Genomic DNA, 26,987 nt, shown 5'->3' on the forward strand with positions numbered 1-26,987 from the left:
CCCTTGTACTTTTAAATAAGCGGCTGGCCTCTCACAACTCAGAGCATCTGGATGCAGAGTGTGAGTGTGAGCGCCTGCCCGCACTCTTGTACTTTGAACTTAAATTAATACAAAAAGAAATACCGAAAGGGGCACCAGTCTTTGGGGCCAATATCTCTAGGCACAAAACTCCGTCGGGCCAGTGTAAATCAATTGTGAACTGTGAACTGTTTTGAAGTGGTTTTTTGGTGGTGTCGCGGTAGATTCTTGACTTGGAGTGTCCAAGTCTGTTACAGCCTCAGAATGTCCCTCGGAAAAATTTTGAGCTAACTTGAGTTGTTTTGCAGATATGCTATAATCACGGACGATTACTTCTTTCAAGAAGGGGGGATGTCACAAACTGTTGATGTGTCAAGCCCTGAAGAATGGAGCGAACCTGCAGATCTCGGCCAAGGGGCCTCAACCCTAGAGGAAGCAGCATAAGAAGAAGCAGAAGCAACATAAGAAGCAGAAGCAACTGATGACGTGGCAAATCTGTACGGACAGCCCGGATTTCGCATTGATTGCTGATGTGGCAGACTGTACGGATTTCAGAAAATTGCGCTGACATGTGGACGTGGCAGACTTGTACGAATTTTCGTGATTTACGCTGACAGTTTTTTGGCATTGCTTTTGGACCAGAAGCTTTTGAGTTTGAAGCTTTTTATTGTAACTGCTTTTCAGGCCAAGGGCCTTTAAATATGAGGCTAGGGCTCATTGTCTGGCATGCTTCCTAAAGAAGGTGCAGAGTCTGGAGTACCGGCTTGTACTGTGTTGATGCAATATAAAGAAATACCGAAAGGGGCGCCAAGGTTTGGGGCCAATACTCTCTGGGGTGGAATTCTGCCACTCCGTGTCGTGTGTTGTCTCTCTTTCAGTTCAATTGTTATTGAAGTGTTAAAAGTCTGTTCAGTTTGTTCTTTTCTATTGGCACGTGGTGTCTGTCTTGTGACACAACCGGAGAATGGCTACTATCTTATCCGGGTCAGGAGCTAAACTTTGAGCAGAAACTACATGAGCCAAAAGCTTACCTTGAGTGACCAAAAAATGCCCTTTGTTAGGATGAGCTTAAGGTGCACCTCCTTCCACCTAAGGAAAATTACCGAAAGCTGAATGAGATGCTCCTCCAAATTCTTCACTGGATGGAACATTAAGCATCGGAAAATCATTCATGGAGATGCGAAGATGATCAGAGAGCACAAGATAAAAGATGAGATAGAGTGTACAATTTAAAGAAGGTGGTGTTTTTCAGTCCAAAAGACATTCTTGTGTAAATGAAAATACTCCACGAGTCACAAAAGCAATTTTGATCTGATCAACAGGATGAATCCCCAATTGATTGTAGCCATTGAAACCGTCCATGAAACTAAACCATCCATGAAATTGTGGAGGATGTGCCCAGCCACATCTTCAAGCCCTCATTTTGTGAAAGGGGTTGGCCGGGATTGTTACCTTATTTAGAGGGCGGTAGTCCAAGTAGACACGGATTTTATTGGATTGCTTTAAGAGCTATGACCATGGAGGATAGCCACTCAAAATGCTCCACGGTTTTGTGGCATGTGCATAATATGAAAGAAAAACATTCACCTCACTTTTGACACTTTTTGATGCATATAAATAACAACAATCATGTCACAAACTGCTGACTTGTCAAAGCCCTAAAGAAGGGAGCCAACTTGCAGATGCTGGCCGAGGGGCCTAAACCCTAAGAAGAACAAGTAACAAAAGAAGAAGTCTTCCCAACTTATGGGGACCCCGTCCGATGGGGCCTCAAGTGACATAAAGGAAATAAAGCAGGACCCACACACACATACACAAGATTGCATAGCTGCTGATGACATGGCAGATTTTCAAAAATTGCGCTGACATGATGACTTGGCAGGATGTACGGATTTCTGTAAATTGTGATGGAAGATTTTTGGCTTTGCTTTTGGACCAAATGCTTTTGAGTTTGAAGGCTTTTTACTGTAAACTGCTTTTCAAGCCAAGGGCCTTCAAATATGAGGTTAGGGCTCATTCTTTGGCATGCTTCCTGGAGAAGGTGCAGAGTCTGGAGTTCTGGCTTGTACTGTGTTGATGCAATATAAAGAAATACCGAAAGGGGCGCTAAGTTTGGGGCCAATACTCTTTGGGGTGGAATTCCGCCAGTCCGTGTCGCGTGTCGTCTCTCTCTCTCTCTCTCTCAGTTCAGTTGTTATTGAAGTGCTAAAAGTCTGTTCAGTCTGTTCTTTTCTATTGGCAGGTCGTGCCCGTCTTGTGATAGTGGTATCAGAGCATTAGCCACGTGATTTTCTAAAAGCATACCGGTCCTACAAAAGAGCAGACAGAGCTATTTGAATTTTTATTTGAGGTATCTTGGCTCTCCAACCCAAACTCACCAGCCACTCCCACACTTACTTCATTGTGCATCAGGCGCGCTCCCGTCTTAACCGCTCATGTCTTACAGGGCATAAGCCAATTAAGATCACTTGCAAGAGAAGGATCTAGATTTGTTTCAAGTCACTGTTTTTCTCAGAAGCAGTGCCATGCAGATGTTGATGTCTACAGCTACCAAGCAGCATACTCCAAGTACTTGGCAAGCTTTCAAGAAATTTCTTTTGCCCGAAGTTATATGGTTTCTGACATCTTTCTTTGGAGTGCAACTTCTGGCAGAGTGGGGTATCCTGAAATGCTTGCCATGGAAACCCTAGCAGATTATAACTTGAAATTTCTCGACATCTCTCAGTAGATGTCTCTTCATGAGCAGATGACCTTGGAGATCCAGTACGATTGCTATCTTGGGACTACCATCTCCGCCAACGAAAACACTATTTGTCCAAGAGCTGATGGACCATGCTGTGCTCGGCTACGACCTTATGGAATGAACCTAACCCTAATTTTTGGTCCAGGTTTCAGGATGGAAAGTCAATCAACTTTTTCGAGCTCGGCTAATGTCGAGATTGGTTTTTTTTGAAGTTTGAAATCTGTTTGAGAATTTGTTTGGTGATCCTGTTTGGAATTTGTTTGAAATGGATGGTATCTGTTTTGAACCTGTCTTGGTGCCGATTTGAATTGTTTATACTGCCTTCAATGATTGGTGATTTTACTCCGAGGTGGAGTAGTGAGAAATTATGTTTGAGAATGCTTGTTCATACTCATGGCCCGGACCTTGTGGTTATTTGCGGGGGCAGTATTGAATGATAGAAAAGTGCTGTTTTTTTTACTCATGGCCCGGACCCTTGTGGTTATTTGCGGGGGGAGTATTGAATGATGGAAAAGAGCTTTTTTTTTTACTCATGGCCCGGACCCTTGTGGTTATTTGCGGGGGGAGTATTGAATGATTGAAAAGTGCTGTTTTTTTTTTACTCATGGCCCGGACCCTTGTGGTTATTTACGGGGGGAGTATTGCTGTTGTGACTCCCGGCCCAGACCTAGATGGTTATGCGAGAGGAGTATTAAGGAGTTTGAGCAGTGGTTACTCTCAGCATCTCCAAACGACGCAGACTGCGGTCTGGGAGACGTTTGGTTGTAAAAGGCCTCTATATCTTCGGGCCCGGACCTTTTCAGGTTATACGGGAGGAATGATGAGGGAGTCATTGAATACCTCCCGGCCCGGATCTTGTTAGGTTATGCGGGAGGAGAGTTCATCGGCGACTTTATGTTTCTATGTCCTGTAACATGCATATGTGAGCATTTGTGTTGCATTGTGATGTGCCAATCACTAAATATTCCTAATTGGATGAGATTGCCTGGGTATGTAATTTTAGTACATCAAGACACGCGTGGAGAATCAATACGGTCTGGGTGTGATGGCTAATTTTACTATGCCGGAATATCGAGAGTTCCAATCAAGATGAAAGGAGAAGCTAACTCCTTGATCAAAAGAGCCGAAAGGAGAAGCTAACTCCTTAACAAAAAGAGCAAACTGATTGTCCCTCGGAATGACCCTCGGAAATTTTTGAGCTAACTTGAGCTGTTTTGCAGATATGCTATAATCGCGGACGATTACTCTCTTTCAAGAAGGGGAGATGTCTCAAACTGTTGACGTGTCAAAGCCCTAAGGAAGGGAGCCAACTTGCAAATGCTGGCCGAGAGGCTTAAACCCTAAGAAGCACAAGTAACAGAAGAAGAAGTCCTCCCAACTTATGGGGAGCCTGTCCGATGGGGCCCCAAGTGACATAAAGGAAATAGAGCAGGACCCACACACACACACACAAGATTGCGTAGCTACTGATGACGTGGCAGATTTTCGAAAATTGCACTGACATGATGACGTGGCAGGATGTACCGATTTCCGTAAATTGCACTAGTAGCTTTTTGGCTTTGCTTTTGAACCAGATGCTTTTGAGTTTGAAGGCTTTTTACTGTAAACTGCTTTTTAGGACAAGGGCCTTTAAATATGAGGTTAGGGCTCATTCTCTGGCATGCTTCTTGGAGAAGGTGCAGAGTCTGGAGTTTCGGCTTGTACTGTGTTGATGTAATATGAAGAAATACCGAAAGGGGCGCCAGGTTTGGGGCCAATACTCTCTGGGGTGGAATTCCGCCACTCCGTGTCGCGTGTCGTCTCTCTCTCTCTCTCTCTCAGTTCAATTGTTATTGAAGTGCTAAAAGTCTGTTCAGTCTGTTCTTTTCTATTGGCACGTGGTGCCCATCTTGTGACAGACACTCTTTGCAGTCACGCTTATCTCGAGGACGCTCGAATGCGGATTACTCCCCACCCAAGCCTGACTCGAAGATAGCACGGTTAGTTGCTACAGTAGCATCAGTTCTCTGTCGCTCCTTTTTTTCCCATGAGGATCATCTCATGGAACGTACATGGATTAGGTGGGCCCTAGTTTCAGCGTCAAAGGGGCCGACTCCGTCAGGAGCTTCAGTGATGCCTTGTGGGAGGAGAGATTGACCTTCTTATGCTACAGGAGCATCATTTGTGTGAGAGCCACATTAGACGTTGCGGTCAGCTGTTGTGTGGACGATATGAGACTTTTTGGTCAGCTGCATTTGGACTGGAGGCATCCAGGGAGGGTTATGTATGACTATTGCGGATTCCTTGCAGCAGGCCATTGTGGGCAGAGGGATTATTGTGCCAGGCAGGGCTTAGTGGATCACTATGCAGGTTCAGAGTTGTCTCATGGGCTTCGTGAACATCTATGCGCCCAATGTGGCGAGTGCTCGTGCAGAGCTTTGGTCTCATATTGTTGAGTCTCTACCGTCGGCAGAGCAATGGTGCATAGGGGGTGACTTCAACATGTTGGAGGACCCCTCTGACAGGATTGGTGGTAGCCATACTACTGCACATGGAGTTGCTGGCAGCTTGGGAGAGGTTTTGTATGAATCTGCGAGTTTCAGATATGTGGCAGCATTCTAGCTTTGTGAGGCCCCCAGGCAGCCTAGCCTTCTCTCGTTCGGACGGCAGAGTGGGAGGCGTGAATCTATCTCGGATAGATCGCTTCTACACTAGTGACCACTTTTGTGACTTCGGTGGGACAGTTGGCATTCTGACAAGGACTTCCTTTTCGGGCCATGCACGAGTGATCCTCACAGTGACTGATAGGAATAGGAGGGGGAGCACGATACTACGCATCTCTGAGAGGGTCTTGATGGACTCTGCACTCAGAGAGCGAGTGGAGGCTCTTTGGACAGAGAGCTTGGACATGCAAGATTCTCCTGCTGACAGGGTGGCCTCAGGACTTGTATAGCTTAGTCGATTCTTTCTTCAAGAGTCTTTGGTTCGCCTGGCTGCAGTGAGAGAGGAGGAGCAGTGTCTCTGTCGGGGTGTGGCTTCCTTGTAGAGGATGCAGGAGCAGCATCCAGACGGTCCTTGGTTGGAGGAGCAATTACAAGAGGCTCGCCAGGAGCTCGCTAGCATAGAGAAGAGGCGCCATGAGGTTGATTTCCATTGACAGGCATCTCAGTTAAACTAGGTGGGTGACAGAGTGACAGGCGGTTTCTTTGAGGCAGTGGGACCCCGGGATACGCATGCCAAGGTCAGCCAGTTCAGGAGGCCAGACAGGTCAGTTGCTTCAGAGCCAAAGGATATGCGTGCAGTTGCTACTGACTTCTATCGTGATCTACTGTCTGCAGAGCCTCAGTCAGAGCATCAGGATGCATGCAGAGAGCAGGTGTGGGCACATATGCCTTGTATGGTGATTGAGGAGATGCGCCAGAGGCTTGAGCTGCCTCTTCATCTAGAGGAGCTACACATGGCTCTTAGAGCACTCCAACGTCATAGCTGTCCAGGTGACGATGGCTTGACTCCCAGCTTTTTCTTGGAGTACTGGGACTTGCTTGGTTCAGATCTCTGCAGTGCTTTTTAGTTCATCCTGCTCACAGGAGAGATGCCTGACAGCATGAGTGAGGGCTTGATTTACCTCATTACCAAGGTGGGTGGCTCCTTGGATGAGATTCGTCAGTGGCGCCCCATCACCTTCCTTAACTCAGCCTACAAATTCTTGCCAAGGCCTTGAGTTTGAGGATTCAGCCACTTCTAGAGAGCATTATACATGAGACACAGACAGGTTTTGTCAAGGAGCGTAGTATCTTTGACAACATCTTTACTTTTTGGGAGGCTTCTACCCTTGCGCGGCTCCGTGGTGAGGATCTGGTGATACTTCTTCTCGATTTTGAGAAGGCCTACGACAGAATCGATTGGGACTTTTGGGAGGGCACTCTACGCAAGATGGGCTTCTCAGATCCTTGGATCAGAGGGGTGTGAGCTCTGTACCGACGGGCACACAGTCAGGTACTTCTGTCAGGAGGTAGAGGTGATCATTTCATGCTCACAAGGTCGGTCAGACAGGGCTGCCCTCTTGCCCCCTTCCTCTTTCTGTTCTATGCTGAGGCGATGAGCAGTTTTTTGGTTTCACAGCAGGTTGGTTTACATGGCTTAGCGCTCCCTATTCGGGGAGATAGGCTATTGGGCGCTGGGTTTGCAGACGACTCAGCCTTGTACTTGGATGGCCAAGAGGCCAACCTTCACACATGTCAGCAGGCTCTTGAGACTTTTTGTTGTGCATCAGACGCACTGATCAACTGGAGAAAGTCAATGGCTTTCTCGGTTGGTAGTGCTCCTACGCCTGTTTGGATTCCAGGTGAGGGTTTCAGGTGGATTCCCCCAGAGATTGTAGTTCGGTACTTGGGCTATCAGGTTGGTTTGGACTTGTCTCTCGAGCAGCAGATTGCTCCCCTCCTCTTATCCATCAAGAGGAAGTTTTTACATTGGAGCTCCGCACGACTTTCTCTGGCAGGCAGAGTTGTAGTAGCCAACCAGGTGTTGTTGGCTACTATGTGGTACATCACTTCTTATTGGATCTTTTCAAGTTCTTTTATCAGTCAGGTTGAGAGGTTGATCAAGAACTTCCTTTGGTCAAGGCGTGACACTCAGGTAGCCCAAGCCAAAGTGGCATGGCAGGTCATCATTCTTCCTTGTTCTCAGGGAGGATTGGGGATCATAGACCCAGCACAACAGAGCAGAGCCCTTCTTGGGAAGTTTATTGTCAGAGGACTTCTTCGAGGAGAGGAGCCCTGGAAAGAGTTCTTGCTTCAACGGCTTGGTGCTAGGGTACCTCAGGCTGAAGGCCCCTGGCGACCGTCGACTAGATGGATTTTCACAAAGATGCGCAGAGTTGGCTTGAGCAGGAGATTGGAGGAGCGCTTCGCTGTGAGTCTGCTCTGTTCTTGGGAGCAACTGCGGCGAGGCCTGGAGCAGCGTCAGCATACTTGCACGGAGGAGCGCCTGAGACAACCCCTTGTTTGGAACCCCATGGTTAGTACTCAGAGAGACCACTTGGTTGGTAGTTGGCCTCATGGTTCCTGGGTTCCCGTGGCAGAGGATCCAGCACGCACTTTAGGTGACTGGCTACAGTTTTCAGGCTTGTTAGAGGAGCTTTAGGGCTACAGGGCATGAGAGGAGTGCAGAGCATGTGTCAGGACATCTCAGAGGCAGTACCAGCTGAGTGGCTCACACCTCTTGAGTCAGCAGCGCCCAGATGGATGGGGGCCTTCACGCGACTAGAGGTTCTCAAATCAATTCGAGCTTGCTCAGAGACTATACCCTCCTTGTTTTTTGAGCTATAGGGTGAGGGACGCTTACACCGAGTTGCAATAGAAGCCCCGCAGGTGGTAGAGTGCTGTTTTTAGAGGATCCGAGCGGTGGGCATCTGTGGGAGGAGTTGTGACATAGATCCCTACCCAGCAGCTCTTGAGACTGGCCATTGGAGACTGTGGGCTTGGGAGAGCTGTCCAATGGCACGAGTACAGTGGGATCCTGGAGAGTGGCTTTGGAGGGACCCTTTCTCCTCAACAGACCATTGAGGTGTCCCTTTCTTTTAGTACACTGTGCGACTGGGATGTCACATACTGGTAGCGCAGAGAAAGGATTTCCCTGCTGCTGCAGCACCTTATTGGCAGGAGGAGGGTCTCACAACTGAGTTCTTGACAGCTTTTTGGGAGAGGTTATGTGTTATGTCCCGCTCACAGGAGAGGGGATCTAGCCCAGATGCCGTCGGGATGGGCGTCCAGTGCTCGGACGGACGTAGTGTGAACATGACCAGTGTGGCCGGCCATTATTATAAAAGGCAGGCCACGGCCTCATTCACAGTTATCGACCCCCATTGGCAGAGTGCCAGTGGCTAGCCCGCAAGGCTAGGAGTGCGCGAGGTCACCTCGAGGAGGTGAGGCCGGGTGGTATGGGACGCTCGGTCTTACAGGTGCACGCCTACGTCCTCAGATGCTAGTCCCAGCACGGGGGAGCTGCCGGATGGTGGCTATGGTCGGGTGGTTCGTCCGACGAGTATCTGTAAGCGGTCTGTGTAGCCGGAAGATCCTCCCTCCTCGTTCGTTTCATGGTATCAGAGCCGGCTTGGCTGCACGAGAGACTGTGTGCACACCTACGGATAGGTTCGAGTTGGATAGTCTTTGTTTCATGCAATTTTCGACAAAATGGTTATTTAATTAATCATTTTTCTTCTCATAAGTGTGGGTGTAGGTGAAATTTAAAGTTTGTTTTGCTGATTTTTGATAAATTTCAACAATCTAGCGGGCAGAAAAGTTGGGAAGTGCAAGTTCTTCATTACATCTACTGATTTTTGACAAAAATTAGTGAACTTCTTATTGAATCACTGATTCTAGCTTAAAATTCAGCATATGGTATACTTTCGAATCTCTCTCTATAAATCCCTCTCTCTGTAAGTCTCTTTGTGCGAAGCAGAGAGAGAGAGAGAGAGAGAGAGAGAGAGAGAGAGAGAGAGAGAGAGAGAGAGAGAGAGATACCTCTCTGTGTGTTTCTTTCGATCTGCAGGGAACAATACAGGGCTCTTGAGTCCTTGTGTTGCAGGAGAGAAAGAAAGAAAGAAAGAAAGAAAGATTTTTAACGTCTATGTCAGGCCGAAATCGGCCTATGAGACAAAACAGATGTACATGGTGTGTATGTCATCTGTCTATCGGAAAGACAAATGAAACAAAACTGATACAAAACTGAACTGAATGTAGGTAGTGGAGTATCTGAGGAGGGATGGAGCTCTATCTCTCTAGGGGTATATGCATGTCTATATGCTCAAGGTAGTACAATCATGAGAATGCATCAAGCTATCTAGCTCCATCCTGTACTAATGGGGGGATGTAAGATGTGGTACATGGGCGGGGCTGGTGCCAAGGCTACCCGGATGAAAGCTGTCGGGTCGGCCCTCATCTGAGCTACTTGCTCCTCAGTGGCACGGCGCTCCCGGGCTCGGATCTCCTCGATCTGTCGGTGGTGGGAGCTCGCGCCCCTGTAGCCTGTGACTCGTGGTCGTCGTCTAGCTCGGTTCACCTCCGCCTGTGGGAGTGTCACTCCCCTCTGAGTGTCTGGTGAGGGAGGGGCGGCAATCCTCTGAAAGAAGTCTGTGAGCTGCGACTGTCTCCCCTCTGTCTGTGTGGCTGTGTGTGGCTGTAGTAGTGTGTCCCGATGGCTCTGTATCTCTAGTAAGAAACGTCCGAGCTGTCTCTGATCTCGAGAGTCCATGATCTCTCGGAGAGTGGGCTGTCCTCTGAATAAGGCCTCATACCTGCCTCTGATCTCAGTGTATGCTCTGCATCTACATACAAAGTGCTCCTCACTCTCTACCTCCTCTGTGCAGGCTCTGCAGACTCGCTCCTCCCTGGGAACACCAGTGTGTCTCCCGATCTCAATCTCTAACCTGTGTGAAGCCACTCTCAGCTGACCAATCGCCACCCGTGAGCTATGTGGCATATATGTGTCCATATAGCGTGGTCTCTGTATGAACCCCCCAGACAATATGGTGAGAAACTGGTCTCTGTAATCTGACATCCTCGTCCCCAAGCCAGGTGACTCCCAGACTCTCCTAGTGTATAGCTGCCACAGATCCTGTCTCAATACCAAGTTCCTCTCACTGAGAGAGAGGTGAATGTATGGTGAGTGGGGGTCGTACTGGAATGGTGGTAGGCTCTCCATGTCAAGACCGTGTCCCTCAAACCATGCTCTGACCTGTGAGTACCATGCTCTCTCATGCCCACTCTCTGATAGCTGTATAGCTGCCTCAAATGCTCTACGAGTAAGTCTGTCAGGAGGTAGCTCTCTCATCCTCTGGAGGAAGCAGACTGTCTGGAATAGTGCCTCTACAACCATAGGTGGTGTGGCGAGCTCAGCTCTAATAATGTCATATGGCACTGTCTTCTTGCTGCGGAGCAAGCGTGAGATCATACATACCTGTGGCCTCTCAAGCTGTGTCCACTGGTCAGCTGTCAATCCTGGTGCCCATACTGCCGCCGAGTACATCAGGGCCGGGGTGACTAAGGTGTCGAAAAGCCACCCCTTCGTGCGGGGCTCCTGAAAGTGTGCCTGGTGGCACCTCCGCTCTAGCATGGTCAGAGCTGCATATCCTCGGGTGAGCCTGTCAGCAGCAGCCTGCCTCATAGTGAAGGGTCCTGGTAGGCTGGTGAATGTGATGCCAAGGTAGACATAGGAGGTGACTACATCAACCTGTCCTCCTGCTCCTGTGAAGGTGGCAGCGCTCCTCACTACACTGGATGTGTGAAAGATCATGACCTTGGTTTTGCCAAGGTTCACAGTCAACCCCCTGTGTGTGCTGAATTCGTCCAAGGCCTCAAGATGGCGTTGCAAGCCCTCGGGTGACTCTGAAATCAACACAATATCATCAGCATATAACATGATGTGGACCGGAGTACCTGCCAAGTCGCTCCCCTCTCCCCCTGCTCGCAGTATGTAGTCGGAGATCTCGTCGATGTAGAGCCCAAAGAGTGTCGGGGAGAGTGGGCATCCTTGCTTAACACCAATGGTGCTAGCAATGGTCTCTGAAAAACCGCCTGGGCAACGAACCCGACCCGTCACCCTCTCGTAGAGAGTATATATGGCCCAAATCATCTCTGTTGGTACCCCAATGCTGTGAAGGCGCTGGAAGAGTCTCTCGCGTGGGACTGTGTCAAAGGCCTTGCGGAAATCCACAAAGCAGCAGTAAAGCCTCTTCTTCCGCGCCTTTGCCCCATCAATGAGGCAGCGCAGAACGAAGATGTGATTAGTGGTGGAGAAAGCTCGTCTGAAACCTGCCTAGCCTGGAGCTCATAAACCCTCGGTCTCTGCGTAGCGGCTGAGCTGTGCCTCAAGTACTGCTCCATATAGCTTGGCCATCGTGTGGCCAATCATGATAGTCCTGTAGTTCCCTGGGTCCAGGGTGTCGCCAGATTTGTGGATAGGCACTATGGTGTGCTGTGTCCACTCCTCTGGGAAGCCCTCCCCTATAGCCCGGTTGAAGACATGTGCAATCAACGGGGCTATAGTGGAGGCCGCATAAATGATGTGCTCACTCTGTAATCCAGTATGGTCAGCTGATCGTCTGTGCTGCATGCGGTGTATGGCCATCTCTACCATCTCTGCTGTAAAGAAGGAAGAGCACGTGGGGCGTGGCCCGTGTGGCTGTGGGATAGGAGGCTGCCCTGGCACCTCATAAAGTCGCTCTGCATAATCATGCCATATCTGTGGATCCTCAATAGCTGTAGTCGGACGTGGCTCGCGCAGGGTGCGCCATGCCGTCGCGCTATCCATGCTCATGAATAGGCGGTATAGCTCAAGCTCCTGTGCCTCTTCGAATGCTCGCCGCTTTTGGCGTGTCAGCGTCTTCATATGCCGTCTGGCCTCTCTCTCTGTGATCTCTCCTAAGGCTCGCCGTGCACGGAGGCATCGGTATAGCCCTCTGCACTCATCATCATACCAGCGGTTCTGAGGCATAGTCCCGGGAGGGGGAGTGCGTCCTGTGTGAGTGGTGTGTGGAAAAGAGCTAATAGCTGAAGTGTGGAGAACGGAAGAGATATGTGATGTGAGAACTGAGAGTGGTGTGGATGGGTGGAGGAGGCATAGGCCATGCTCGACCTCGGCCGAGTAAAGAGGGGCTAGCTCATGTGTGAAATGGATGGTGGTGTGTGGAGTGTGTGCTGTGGAGCTGTGTGGGATGGTATCTCCGGTGATGGAGAAAGAGAGGTATGTGTGGTCGGCTCCGATGGGTATGGGTGGAATGGTGAAGGATGTGATAAGGTGTGTAGCCTCCCTGGGTCCCAGAATATAGTCGACTGTACTCCCCCCTCCCTCTGTAACTCCATGTGGCATACAAGTCAGGCCCCCTGAGGTGGGCCACTGGGCCATCCCGTTATAAATAACGAGACGGTGCTGGGAGCCAAGTCGAAGTAGATGTCGTCCGTAGGCTGTGACTGGAGCTCTGTCTGCTGTATCTCTCATAGTAGCCTCCTCATCTAGAGTGTGTAGTGCCTCTGGGTCCTCGTGGTCATATGCCTCACACTGCTCACTGCGCGTACGAGCATTGAAGTCTCCCATAAGGAAGACTTCACCCAGTGTGGAGTACTCCATAATCTCCTCCGTGAGGCATGCGTACGGTGACTCCTGCTCAGTAGGGGCGAATCTGGAGCCTGTGGGAGCAAAGTAGCAAAGGGCAATGTAGACGATCCTGTCTCGTGAGAGCTCGAGGCGAATCCACATGTATGTATCCGTGTGTGTGTGTGTGTGTGTGTGTGAGAGAGAGAGAGAGAGAGAGAGAGAGAGAGAGAGAGAGAGAGAGAGAGAGAGAGAGAGAGAGAGAGAGAGAGATGGCTGCGTGATGGGAGCGAGTAGGGGCTGCGTGAGGGGGAAGCTGGAGGGGGGCTGCGCGAGGGGAAGAGAGGGAGTACGTGTGCAGCAAGGCAGTTCAGCAGCAGCAGCAGGTATAACAGCGACAGCAACAGGCGGATACCGGGGGTGCTGTGCAGGTGGGGTGGGCGCGCTGAGCACTGGGGTGACACAGCAGCGCGCAGCACAGTAGTAATGTGCCTGGGGCAGTGGTGCAGCAAGAGGAGGGCGCTGGTGCAGCAGGTCCGCGCGCTGGTGCAGCTGAGAGAGAGAGAGAGAGAGAGAGAGAGAGAGAGAGAGAGAGAGAGAGAGAGAGAGAGAGAGAGAGAGGGGGGGGGGGGGGGGGGGGGGGGGGTGCGCTGAGCACTGGGGTGACACAGCAGTGCGCAGCACAGTAGTAATGTGCCTGGGGCAGCACAACAGCAGGTACGCGCGCTGGTGCAGCAGGTCCGTGTGAGAGAGAGAGAGAGAGAGAGAGAGAGAGAGAGAGAGAGAGAGAGAGAGAGAGAGAGAGAGAGAGAGTGTATTTGCGCAAGAAGAGAGAGAGGGCCAGCATGGCCTCTCTTGCGTGGGTTGCACAAGCGGGCACGAGCCCTTTCTCTCTCCACGCGTCGCTTCTTCTCTGTACGGCGTGCGATTTTTTTGATATCGCTGGCAGCCTTGCGTTGAAGTTTTTTAACGCCATGTATTTGGTGCTTTATTAAGTGGCCCCTTTTATTTTAAAAGGGTCAAGACACTTACATTTTTTTTAAAAGTATGGTCTTGACACTTCATTTTTTTAAAAGTTAAATGTGAACCCTGCATATTGTTAATAAACTCACTTACAGAGTTGCAGAAACTTATAGAGACCTTATTTCTTTAGTCTCCTACTTCTCCCTCGTGCTTCCTCTCTCTCACCTGCTCGCGCTCTCGCGCTCCCTCCATCACATGCTCACGTTCAGACGCTCACGCCGACGCGTAGAGCTCTTCAAACTTCAACTTTTTGTGACCGAAAAGTACAGAAAAGGCTCGGTTTCACGTGAGTTTTCCAGTTTTTCATGCACTTCGCCATGGATTCCTCCAGCTCAGATGTGCAGCGTGACGACACGCCAGGTGATATCCAAATTCCATTCACGCATGCTCTTTACACATGGATTGCGAGTACTTTCCAGAGTTTCGACCAGCGTGTCACCGCTCTGGAAAGCGCGAATGTTCAGACGAACCTTCGCTTGGCCTCTCTTGAAGGGGTCGTACAGGGGCTCAGTTCCCAACTTTCTACTCTCGAAAATATGGCTCAGTCGACGACTGCGCGTATTTTCGAGGGCGAAACCCATCTCTAGCAAGTGCGGATGCAGATTGCTGCTTTTGGGCGTTCGCAGGGTGGTCTGACTCTCACAATTCCGTACAAAACTACAAATTTCTCAGGTGAAGAGAAGGAGTGTACGGAATTGGCCGTAAATAACTGGCTGCACCAGTGGACCACATACTTTGATCTCCATGGGGAGCATGATGACCGGAGGATTCAGACGATTCCTCTCTATCTGTGCAGTAAGACGCTTACCTGGTGGCGTGACATGACAAAGAAGCCTACGAGGTGGGCTGACTTTTGTGTGAAATTCAAGAGGGATTTCGCCAAAATGGACCCTTTGAAAGCTTATGCCAAATTGCAGAGTCTTTCGATGAAAACTCTGTCTTTTGATAAATATACGACAGCTTTCAAAGAGACGCTCACCTTCTGCAAGGTGGATTCTACGCACGCTGTGCACATGTATCTACTGGGATTGCATGAGGACTACCGTTGGGCCTTAATTAAGGATAAAGCCTCGACTGACGTCGAGGATGCAGTGGCAAAGGCGAGGACATTCCATTTAATAAATGGAGCGAATTATGAGAAGAAAAGAATTGCAGACCATCAATCCGGTGCGGGTGCTTCGAGGAAGCGACCCCGATTCTAGCATAAGTCCAAATCGCCGCCGAGATCCTCTCAAGAAAAGAAGAAAGCCAGAAATGCTTCAGTTGCTGATGCAGTGAAGAAGGGGGCTTGCTTCGGATGTGGCCAGACGGGTCACCAAATCAAGGACTGCCCCAAGAAGAAAAAGACGCAGAAACCGCAAGGCCGTCCTTCGGTTCAAATCCACGAGATCTCAGGTAACTCTGATGTTGTTCAAGTTGAAATCCATCATTTAGCGCACAATTCATGCACTAATTGTACTTTTAGCACCAAAGTGTTTGATAAGCATGATCTTCTCCGTTTCCTCGGGAAGATCAATGGTCACGACGTGACCGTACTCCTTGATAATGGAAGCTCACACAATTTTGTGGATGCAAAATTGGTGCAGAAACTGAGCCTGCGGACGCGGGAGAGTGACCATGAGTATCGCGTGAAGATGGCTCGTGGAGTGGATACGTATGTATGGAATCGGATGGTTCCAGAAGGCAGAACATGCCTCATGTATCTGTGTCGCTTTGTAATTAGAAGTCTGTAAATAATGGTTTTTCAATACCAGTTGTTACTACTTTGGAAATGTATAAAGAAATAAAGTCTTCCGATGTTGACTTTTATCAATGTGTACCATCTGCTTGGTTTGATTCATTAGTGCTTGGTACTTCTGTCACTGAGTTTCGTAAAAATGTTTCATGTTCGTCTGTTGAACTTGGGGCTCTTGTTGATCCATAGCTTTAATTATTTGTATTGAAACCTTTGAAACAAGTTTTTGAACCCTCACCTCAGCTATTGCGCATCAAATTCACCAAAAGGGTGTCGGAAAGTGTGGGGTCTAGCTGGAAAGGTCCTAAACCTTTGGCTGTGAGAGTTTGTGATGAGGGTCACAGACACTTTGTGAAAAAGTGTTTATGGAAGTCACCAACCCTTTTCCTAGAGATGACTTAAAGTTTAAGAGCATTTTGACAGAAAAGTCACAAACCCTCTTTCCTATTGTGCTTGGAATATGTTTGTTTTTGTAAGCGAGTTTGTGATTAAAGGATCACAAATTCACTGACAATTTCTCTTAAGAAAAGCAATTAAAAACACTTAAGTTTCATCCATGAAACCTCATCTCTCATATAAACACAAATCCTATTCAAAACCCAAACCTCTTTTATGGAATCATGTAGCCTCGTCCCCAATTACATAGTCATAACTTCAAACTGTTGAAAGGAATTCACAAGCTTCCACCTTCACGACGAACATTTTGTGATTTTGCAGAGATTTAAGAGCTTTCATTTTGAAGCCCACAAATCATTTTGATGAAGTAAACCCTGATTCACTCCCTCACAAGCTCAGATACAAGATAGGAGAAATAGGCGGGACTGCACTGCACACTCATAGAGCAACCATGAAGTGAATTGCACAAATTAGAAAAATTGCAAGTTTTTTATACTAAGAAACAGCCCTCTCTCTGTTCCCCATGGCCATATGAGCTGAAGAGTCAATTTTTGGGCTGTTTTTCCACTTCTGGTAAAATATAAGTCGTTTTAAGATCATTTTTCACCCAAAAAAGACTATTTTTTATGTGAAAAATCTCAAACAAAGTCAAAACAATCCCTAAATTTGTGGGATCACTCGCATGAACATAAAAGGCATAGATATGTATCAGTTTTTATCACTTTTCCATTTTGGGTCACTTCCCATGAAATTTTATGACGATACCCGTTAGTTGCTATTTTTGGCAGTTTTCACCCGCATCAATCTTTGTAAGCGAGATGAGTGTGCCCCCATGAAACACTTCAAATATGTACATTATAAAACCAAATTAGGCATCTTATCACGTGGGAAAACATGCAATGGCACCATATCAAGGGCCACGACTCGCCAGATAGATATGTACATGCAAGCGACCATAGTAGCCGCCTTAGCATATATCACAATATGTACATGATTTGTCACAAGACGGGCAACACGTGCCAATAGAAAAGAACAGACTGAACAGACTTTTGGCACTTCAATAACAACTGAACTGAGAGAGAGAGAGAGAGAGAGAGAGAGAGAGAGAGAGAGAGAGAGAGAGAGAGAGAGAGAAGACACGCGACACGGAGTGGCGGAATTCCACTCCAGAGAGTATTGTGGCCCCAAACCTTGGCGCCCCTTTCGGTATTTCTTTATATTGCATCAACACAGTACAAGCTGGAACCCCAGACTCTGCACCTTCTCCAGGAAGCATGCCAAAGAATGAGCCCTAACCTCATATTTAAAGGCCCTTGGCCTGAAAAGCAGTTTACAGTAAAACGCCTTCAAACTCAAAAGCATCTGGTCCAAAAGCAAAGCCAAAAAGCTGCCAGCACAATTTACGAAAATCCGTATAGCTTGCCACGACATCAGCCAACGCAAAACGCGGAAATCCGTACAGCCTGCCACATCATCATGTCAGCGTAATTTTTGAAAATCTGCCACGTCATCAGCAGCTACGCAATGTTGTGTGTGTGTGTGTGTGTGTGGGTGGGTCCTGCTTTATTTCCTATATGTCACTTGGGGCCCCATCGGACGGGGTCCCTATAAGTTGGGAGGACTTCTTCTTCTATTACGTGTTCTTCTTAGGGTTTAGGCCCCTTGGCCAACATCTGCAAGTTGGCTCCGTTCTTTAGGGCTTTGACACGTCAGCAGTTTGTGACAGTGTCTAGCCCACGCCCAAGTAGACCGAGCCATGCGTAGAGCAACCTCCTCTATCCAGGAGTCCTCATGTATGTGTACTTAGCATGGCGGGCTCTACGTGTCATCAAAGAAGTGAACCACAATGTGTCTGCATCCTGCTGCGTCTGGATCCAGGAGTCCTCATGTATGTGTACTTAGCATGGCGGGCTCTGCATGTCAGCAAAGAAGTGAACCGCAATGTGTTTGCATCCTGCTGCGTCTGGAGGTGTCATAGAAAACTTGGCCAATGGCCAAAGAGTCTGAAGCAAGTCTGTAACCCCTAGGTCTCCCATGTGATGAGAGAACTCTAGGGCCTGTGTCTGCAGCCACTCCAACACTGAGTCTATAGTCCACTTAGCCTGGTCCTTGTCGCATAGGGGAAAAGAGAAGCCAACCACTGAGTTCAAGGCCTCTTGTAGCAGGGCTACAGTGTCACTTCACAGGGCAGACAGTTGGACAGTTGGCTACACTTGGTCTGGTTCACACTGGACAGACCCTCTGGACGGACCTCTGGTCTAGGGAGTGACACGTGGCAGGGTACTTACCGACGGTGGTCTAGTGGACCTCGTGGCTAGGTCACCACAAGGCTGACATTATGAGCCGTTGGTGGCTCTTTATGGTGGTACATATGAGTAGTAGCGGTTGGTGATGTTATCATCTTCTTCACCTTTGATCTTGTACGTAGTCGTCTAGAGCGAGTCTTACACAGAGCACTGAATTGCCTACTAATTGAGTTTGAGGTGAAACCCTTTGCAAAATCATGTATGAGACTTGCTGATATGCATGAAAACAGATGGCAGCAAGTAGAGCACGAACTGCCAAAACTTTTACATCTAGTCCCGCTGACTGAAGATATGTAGGTGTGAATTTCACTCCTATCTACCTACCTACAGGTGCTCTCTCAATGCAGGGAATGAACACAAAATACACTGCTTCTAGGTTGCTTGTTTGGGCTGTGCATTATTTTGGAGAGAGTATCCCATTAGGGAGAGGGGATAGGTAGGGGCGAGGGGGAAAGGGGGTGGGTAGGGGCGAGGGTAGGGAGGGGTGGGTAGGGGCGAGAGGGAGTGAGGGGGTGGGTAGGGGCGAGAGGGAGTGAGGGGGTGGGTAGGGGCGAGGGTGAGCTGGGGTGGGTAGGGGCGAGGGTGAGTGGGGGAGTGGTTAGGGCGAGGGTGAGTGGGGGAGTGGTTAGGGGCGAGAGGGGGTGGGTAGGGGGAGGACGAGGGGATGAGGGGGAGGGACTAGGGCGAGGGGTAGGGGCGAGGGGGAGGGACTTAGGGCGAGGGCGAGGGTAGTGAGGGGGACTAGGCGAGGGGGAGGGTAGGACGAGGGCGAGGGGGGGGGGGGGGGGGAGGGAGGGTGAGGGACTAGGGCGAGGGGGAGGGTAAGGCGAGGGGTAGTGAGGGGGAGAGGGGGATAGGGTAGATAGGTGCAAATAATGAGCACGCACCTACCATGAGCAATACAACGATCATGATCTTAGAATTCATCTTGCAGGACGGGCTCTTTGAAGGGAGTTTTCTATACACAAAGGAGAGCTTTGTTCTGGTCGGAGAAGCAGACACCAAAGGTGTTTGTAGAGGAGATTTCTTATTGCTTCTATACTTCTTCATAGGCTCAGGTGGCTCATTTGGTGTAGTTACTGTGGCACCATTTGAAGAGGGTGTATCTTCATGCAAAGAGTGAATAGAGACTCCATAACAAGGCATAGATTTGGTAGCCTCTAACCACTCCAACAGATCTTCATCTGACCCTTCAGGTGTAGTAGGCTGTTCTTGTTCAGGTTTGGTTTCCATTGACAAAGAAACTTGCTGCACCACGGGATCCATACCACCTTCTAAGAGAATGGGTTGCATCGAGGAGCCAGAAGTATGTATCCACATAGCGTCGTTTCCCCAATCATGAAGTGCTTTAGTGTGTCGCAGCCATGGTCTTCCAATGAGCAAAGGAAATCTGCCCTCAACCTGGGGAAGACGAACCACAACAAAATCCAAGTTAAAAGTAAAGTCTTGTACCTGCAGAGGCACATTGTCCACTATGCCCACTGGGTAGACTATCCGCTGGTCGGCCAATGTAATTGTGAAGGGAGCAGGGCGAGTAGGTTGTAGACCTAGAGCTAACATAATGAACTCGAGCATCAAGTTGATGCCAGATCCACCATCCACTATCACTCCTGAGAATTGTCGACCCAAAATGGACACTGTCAGGCGAGGGCTTCTATAATCAGTGAGTGGAGCAGCAGGATTGGATATCATATAGGACTCTGATGGTCGCACTGGGAGGTGCCCGCCACTAGGACCTGCTCCAGGGTAAAGTGACTGAATAACTGCAAGGGTGTCACTTCTGAAACTTGCATCTAGCCGCAACATGTCATAGAGGGACACTTGTTGGAAAGTGTTCTTCAAGACTGTCTCTGCTGTATGCTTCGCTTTTTCTACCTGTTGTTGTTCCTTTGGTACTTTGATCTTTTGTAAGTCAGCAACTGCTTCTAAGAAAGCCCCATCAATATCGGAGAGCATAGTAAAAGATCCTTTCTTAGCACTAGGGGATGGCATGTCAGCTGCTGGAGGAGGTGTAGGCATTGGGGAGGAAAGGGGTGTACCTGCTGGAAGATTGAGGCCGAGGGCTGCCCTCTGAGATCGTGTGAGGACACCAGCTGGCTCCTCTACCAGCTGCAACTTGTCTTGAGAGGCAATCATATGGGCAGAAAGGGGTGGCTTGGGGTTGGTACTAACTGCTATCAAATTGATCTTGGGAAAGGTGATTTCAGGTTGGCTCTGACTTGGGTTCGCAGAGGTAGAGGCGCGTTGTTTTGGACAATCCTTAGTGTAGTGATCCTGAGCCTCAGGGCAAAGTTGGCACGGAGAAGAGCCTTCTGGCAGAGGGCATTTGCTCTGATAATGCCCATACTCCCGCATCTGTAGCAGAGTATGGGCCGATTGGAAGGACGAAACGGGGGACGAGGTGGTTGCTGCATGGAGTTGGAGGCTGAAGTGTAGAAGCTCTGAGGGGTTGAGGTGGCATTAGCATTATAAAAACTTTGGGTCGGGAAAGTACTTGACATACCTTGGACAGCAGGGGTATTGAGCAAAGGTGGCATGTAGTTGGGATGGCCGTAGTGGGAAACCATGTTGGATGATGGTGCTAACCCTTGTTGAAGAGAAGGACCAAGACTTTGCGGTATTTTGTGCAATCCCTTTAGGTAGTAACAATCCTTGTCCTCATGTCCAGATTTTTCACAGAAGTGGCAGTAAACCCGAAGGGGGCATTCCTGTGGACTGGTATTGCTTTGGCTGGAGTCTTTGCGTACTCACGGGTGAAGCAGCAAAAGAAGAAGCCTGAAAAGTCTGAGTGGCAAACAAAACTTGAAGTTGACTTAGGACAATGCTTAAGGCACACTTCATTTGTTAGAGCTAAACATTTGATATCGATTGGTTGCGATTGGTTGAAGAGCTACCGGTCACTTACTTCTTGCTGTGGAGCTTTATTATGTTTTGCCAATTGGGATTCTTGGATTATGAAATCATACTGCGTCCCGCTTCTCCAAAGGATTAAAAATTTGCAAGCAGTGCAGTGTGTTTAAACTCCATTTTTGGGCCTAGAACCTGCTTCAAGAAGGATGTACATATGCAGTACCTAATGGTTTTCTTTCACAGTTTTTTCAGTATTTCCTCTCACCGAGACGGTGAGCGGTCTTGTGGCGGGCAACCTGTAGCAGGGCTACAGTGTCACTTCACAGGGCAGACAGTTGGACAGTTGGCTACACTGGGTCTGGTTCACACTGGACGGACCCTTTGGACGGACCTTTGGTCTAGGGAGTGACACGTGGCAGGGTACCTACCGACGGTGGTCTAGTGGACCTCGTGGCCAGGTCACCACATGGCTGACATTATGAGCCGTTGGTGGCTCTTTATGGTGGTACATATGAGTAGTAGCGGTTGGTGATGTTATCATCTTCTTCACCTTTGATCTTGTACGTAGTCGTCTAGAGCGAGTCTTACACAGAGCACTGCTTCACCAGCCCTGCATATCTGAGCCTCGACACCCCATTGTACCTGTGAGTCTTGGGCTGGAGCTGAGTGTGCTGCCACGCCAGAGTCTGTATCAGTCTTTGAGATAGTCGAGTCATATGTTCTGGTCTGCTGTTGTGTCTTTGTGAGCTCTGTTGACGTCTATTGTTTCCTTTTTGTTCGGTCTGTGTGAGGGAGATTCAGTCTGTTTGAGTGAGATTGTCACGCACATTGCACTGAGGACCACCCACTGTAGAGAGCACGACACATTATCCGCGCTACACCTCTATCCCCCTAGCTGCAAGGAACAGTACATGAACTTTGAAGCAGGGTGCCTCTAGGTCTGGTGAGGAGTCGCCGAGAAACCGTGGAAAGTCGTAGGCAAAGAAATCCCAAGGACCACAAATGTCGAAGCTTGTCAGACCACGAGGAACTGCTGCAAAGGGAGACGTCTGCACCAGAAGAGGGGGTCGCAAGAAAGGCTGTCCCTCTCTCGCCAAGTGACTTGTGGCAAAGGCGCTACCAAGAGATCACCTAGCAGTCGAGTATGGCCCTGCCCCTTTGGACGACTGCGGGACTCGAGCGGGAGGAGGTGAGGGTGCAGGGGGGGAGGGAGGGGGAGCGAGGGGGATCGGCAAAGGTAGGAGGGCGAGATGGAGAGGCAGAGGGAGAAGGACGAGGGGGGGTTCGGGGGGGGGTGGTCTGTCGACGGTGAGGTTGGAGCAGGGACCTCGTCCTACTGAAGAGGGTCGAATCAGTTCCCCATGGGAACCCACTGCTGCTGGGCAAGAGCCTGAGGACCACTCTGAGTGCCAGGCTGGCGTGGTGGCCACTGCCGACGTCGACCACGGACCTGCTGCCAACCCTCCTCCGTTGGAGCCCCAGGCTCGAAGGGTGGCTTTGTCTGCGTACTCTGTGACTCTGCTTGTTGCTGCTATTGGCCAGCCCTTGAGGGTTGCGGCTGGGGGCCTGTGGTGTAGGTCGGGGCCTCCTCCGTGGACATGCCTTCGCAAGATGGCCAATCTGTCGACAAATGAAACACTCGTTCGGGAGGCCCGAATACTCCACGCTCTGTCGGAACCAACCCCCACTCACCGGAGGAAGAAGAATGACCTTCGGTAGAGTGTGGGTGTCCCTAATCAAAACACGTACTGAGGGAATGCCGGCCACCTTGGCAGCTACTGAGGCTGCCGTGCGAGGCGTCTCCAGGATAGTCTCAATCTCTGAGCCTATCTTGGACAAAAGTGGTAGGTACTCCCTCCTCAAACCAGGGAAGTAGACGGAGATGGAAAGGTCTGCCTCCTCTACGAGAACATCTAAAGCTGGGTCAAAACCATGTCTCCACTGTTGAAAGTGGGCTCGAACTTCTCAGATGGTCAAGGGGCTCATCGCGATGACCTTGGACGCCATCTCGGAAGTCTCAAACTCTATCTGATAGTAGCCGCGTCCGAGGAATTGAACATCCAAGATCTTGCCCACCTCTGTGAGAAGGCGGGCCTGGAGAAGATTACGCAACTCTCCTCTGCTGGATCTCGTGCCGAGAATCTTGCAGATGACGGAGGTCGCGTGGAGGCGCTCCACCTCTGCTGCTACTCTTGTATGCATCAATACCTATTTGGAAATGGGTGGGAATGCCTAGGTATTGATTATAACATATATATATATATACCATTAAATTCTGGGATTATTTGTGGACGACATCCCTCCCATAGCCACCACTGAGCACATGATCCTTCTTACTACACAGATTCTTAGCCAAGAATTGCCCATCTTTGATAAAGGGCCTATGACCTACTTTCTTGTGATTGAGGTCATTTGTGATACACATGGGTTAGGCATCAAGCTTTGTACATCTCAAAATTCCTTATAGAGTACAGTTCTGTCACGAACATTTATCAATCAGAAACCACACCCTTGCCTAGCCATCGCAAATCACTAGCTCGTAAGTATCATGCTCACACTTCTAAAGATGAGGCCTATTTGCCACATTTTTCATATGCATGTTTTTGTTGTCAAATCCGATGTCATATCTCTTGCACTCGCTTGGATTTATGCTATGCTTATCATAAACTATCTCATGCACTTATATTGTCATGTTGTGCTCATAAAAAAGCTGCTTACTGTACACTTTGATATTTGCATGGCACTGAAAATTATTGCTCGACATATCACTATGATCATTATATGCCACTCTGATTTTCTGGCTATACTGATGCTACCTGAGCTTGTGACAATCCCTACGGCCTCTCTGCATCTGGTCATGTATTTATGCTATGAGGTGAGCCAGTTTTCTGGCAAACAAAGTGGCATAAGTCTGTGGCCTTCTCCTCTACAGAGGCTCAATATGTGGCAGCTGCATTGGCTTCACGGGAAGCTCGCGGACTCTCTCCAAATCTGTCCCAGGACCGAAGCAACACCCCCCTTGCATAGGCTTGTCTCTTCACCCATGACAAAGGGTGGAATTCAGCTAGTTAAAGGGGGCACCAGAAGCACACTAACATTCGGAAAGTCATGGGTGGATGGATGGATTGACTTCTATCTCTCGCGGCTCAAAATGTTATGTTTTATGCTTTGAATATGCAGTCATGCATAGGCTTGTCTCTTCGCCTATGAAAAAGGGTGGAAATTCAGCTAGTTAAAGGGGGCACCAGAAGCACACTAACAATCTGAAAGTCATGGGTGGATGGATGGATGGACTTATATCTCTCGCGGTTCAAAATGTTATAGTTTATGCTTTGGATATGCAGTCATGCTGTCTAGATTCAACTAGCTCCATGCAATACTGTACTGTAGGTGTAGGACTGTATTGTTAATTATGGGGGACTGAGAATCTCTTGAAGGATTCTCACAATACCTTGATGAAATTGTGTTGGCCTCCTTGAACACAATGCTGATATCAAATTTTGGTTGTGTGTTGTCGCTTTGTGATGAAGTCAACAAGTCCGATAACTTGGTGCTCTTCGTCTTTGCCTCTCAGCTTTCTTTAGTGTGACCCCTTGCTATGGTGGTATAGGTAGCGTGGTAGACCTTTGGAAGAAATCTGTGGTTTATTGTCCTCCTCAGTGTATCTTTTCTACAGAGAAATTATGCTGAACAGCTCAAGTCCTTTACTCTCTCTTGAAATACATTGCTCCCTTAAAAGTTCATACCCTTCATTCACTGTAAATTTACTAGCGTATGGTGGTTCCTTTGTGTTTAAAGATGTCTTTGAAGATAATTTCAAGCCAATGTGGAAGCTTCATAAAGGACCTTATCCTGGAAGTTCATCAGCTTTGTTGTGCTCTATTTTGTGATGAATATGTTATCCCTCTTAAGTACTTAACAATTAGTGCTACAAATTGTCAGGATGGTCGTGTAAACACCTTCTACTCCACTCCATCCATTTATACTGATGCAAAATTTGCAGCAAATGAATCATGGCCTTTGAAACAAGATGATTTTTTTCCGTAAGCAGTCTTACTTATTTTCATGAAACCTTAATAACTCTATGAAGTCTTATTCTCTGGTTTGATTACTGTTTTAGATATGCAGATTGCCCACATTGTTACTGGACTGGATACTTCACTAGCAGACCCGCTTTAAAAAGCTATGTGAGGTTACTAAGCAATTACTTCATGGTAAGAATCTGCAGCTCATTGCTGCCTTGAATTCGTCCTGCTTTTATCTTGGGAAACATAAAAGTAATGTTTCATCAAATTCAGATGGCAAGGCAGCTTGAGTTTTTTGTGCGGAGAAGGTCAAATGGTCCCAATACAGATACTCTATGGGACGCCGTGGCCGTTTCTCAGCATCATGATGCAGTCAGTGGAACTGAGAAACAACATACGGCAAATGATTATGCTTTGAGGCTCTCTATTGCATTCTCAGAGGTACATCGATTTTAAGGACATATGTCTACATGAAAAAGATTCATGGCATTGAAGTCTGCGGCAGCTTATCTTTAACTCTTCGTAAGTTTGGTTTTAGGCAGAGCAACTGGTAAACTTGGCCCTCGGTTGTTTGGTGGAGAGAGCAAACAATAGCATCTGTCAGCATGCAGGAATAAGTTTCTCTCAGGTTAATGCATTTTGCTTTTGTTCCTGTTTACATTTCCATCCTGTCTCCTATTTTGGTTTAACTCTGATCGTAACCATGCTGTCACGACTTTATATAAGGTGATGGTCCTACAAAAATTCAGAATAATTCTTAGTTTATTTCTCTCCTTACCTTCTGAAGAAGAATAGTGTAGAGGGTATTTACCATAAGTCTGTGGGCATTCATGCATTTTAAGTACGGTTTTCCACTCTCCAAGTCAAATTGTCCTAGGGAGCGATGAAATGTTATATTAACGCCTGCAAAAGGAAAAATGACCTATGAGACCAGAAGTTACAACCATATGAGATGTGATAGAATTGTCCGGGAGAAACATAATAAGAAAAAATCCAACATCCTACAAAACTCTGCTTACCAACGAGGGTAATGAGCTGATGGGTAGATAGGATACAACCTCAATGATACAAATAATAGTAATGGGGATGTAAAAATGGGGAGGAGATGATAATAGGAGAAAAGGAAGCGAGCCATCCCATCAGCACCCCCATAGGTTGCTGAACTTAGAATAAATCTCCTCCATAGTGAATAGCCTAGGAGGTTTTGTGCCTAGAGTTCATTGGCGCACTGTTATTATGCCTACAGAGGGAGGAGGTATGGAATTATTGATCTAGGGATGCAAAGTGGCGTATTGATGCCAAGCTTATAGTCCAAGGTTTTGTGCCTAGAGTTCATTGGCGCACTGTTATTATACCTACAGAGGAAGGAGGTATGGCATTATTGATCTAGAGATGCAAAGTGGCACAATGATGCCAAGCTTATAGTCCGAGGTTTGTTTCCTAGGGCTAAGCCTTGGAACCAATTTCTGTACCATGCTTTATCTCATGCCTTTCTTGTTTGGGTCTATGGATATTGATGCCTTGTGGCACACAATTATCCGTTTCATTTTTCCTGATGCCCTCTTGGATATGTCTCATTTGTCACCATTAATGCATTGCTTGTTGAGGATATGGTTGTCTATACATCCGGCATCGACAGAGACCTCGATGCTTGGAGAAGCTTGAGAGGTATCCCTTGATTTGGAATGCATAAGTTACGGACTGGGAGGGCCGGCAGCTTGGTGAGAGTAGACTCACACTGATTGGGCTAGATAGGAGACTGGTCCATTAACATCTCGACATAACTGGTATGAGGGTTCCTTGCTAGCTGCTGATTTCAT

At 48.4% G+C, this 26,987-nt stretch overlaps 1 protein-coding gene across 1 annotated transcript in view; it reads left to right on the forward strand.

The window, feature by feature from the left end:
* Positions 1-26,987, forward strand: part of LOC147440657 (alpha-mannosidase-like) — a 131,781-nt gene that overhangs the window by 63,996 nt on the left and 40,798 nt on the right. Inside the window, exons 9-12 of the mRNA XM_086482520.1 lie at positions 25,085-25,185; positions 25,263-25,356; positions 25,441-25,608; positions 25,706-25,795. Coding sequence (XP_086338646.1) covers positions 25,085-25,185; positions 25,263-25,356; positions 25,441-25,608; positions 25,706-25,795 — 453 coding nt within the window. The remainder of the gene's footprint in view (positions 1-25,084; positions 25,186-25,262; positions 25,357-25,440; positions 25,609-25,705; positions 25,796-26,987) is intronic.

Source organism: Adiantum capillus-veneris, chromosome 15 (assembly GCF_014529385.1).
Source record: "Adiantum capillus-veneris isolate H3 chromosome 15, ASM1452938v2, whole genome shotgun sequence".
Taxonomy (NCBI): Eukaryota; Viridiplantae; Streptophyta; class Polypodiopsida; order Polypodiales; family Pteridaceae; genus Adiantum; species Adiantum capillus-veneris.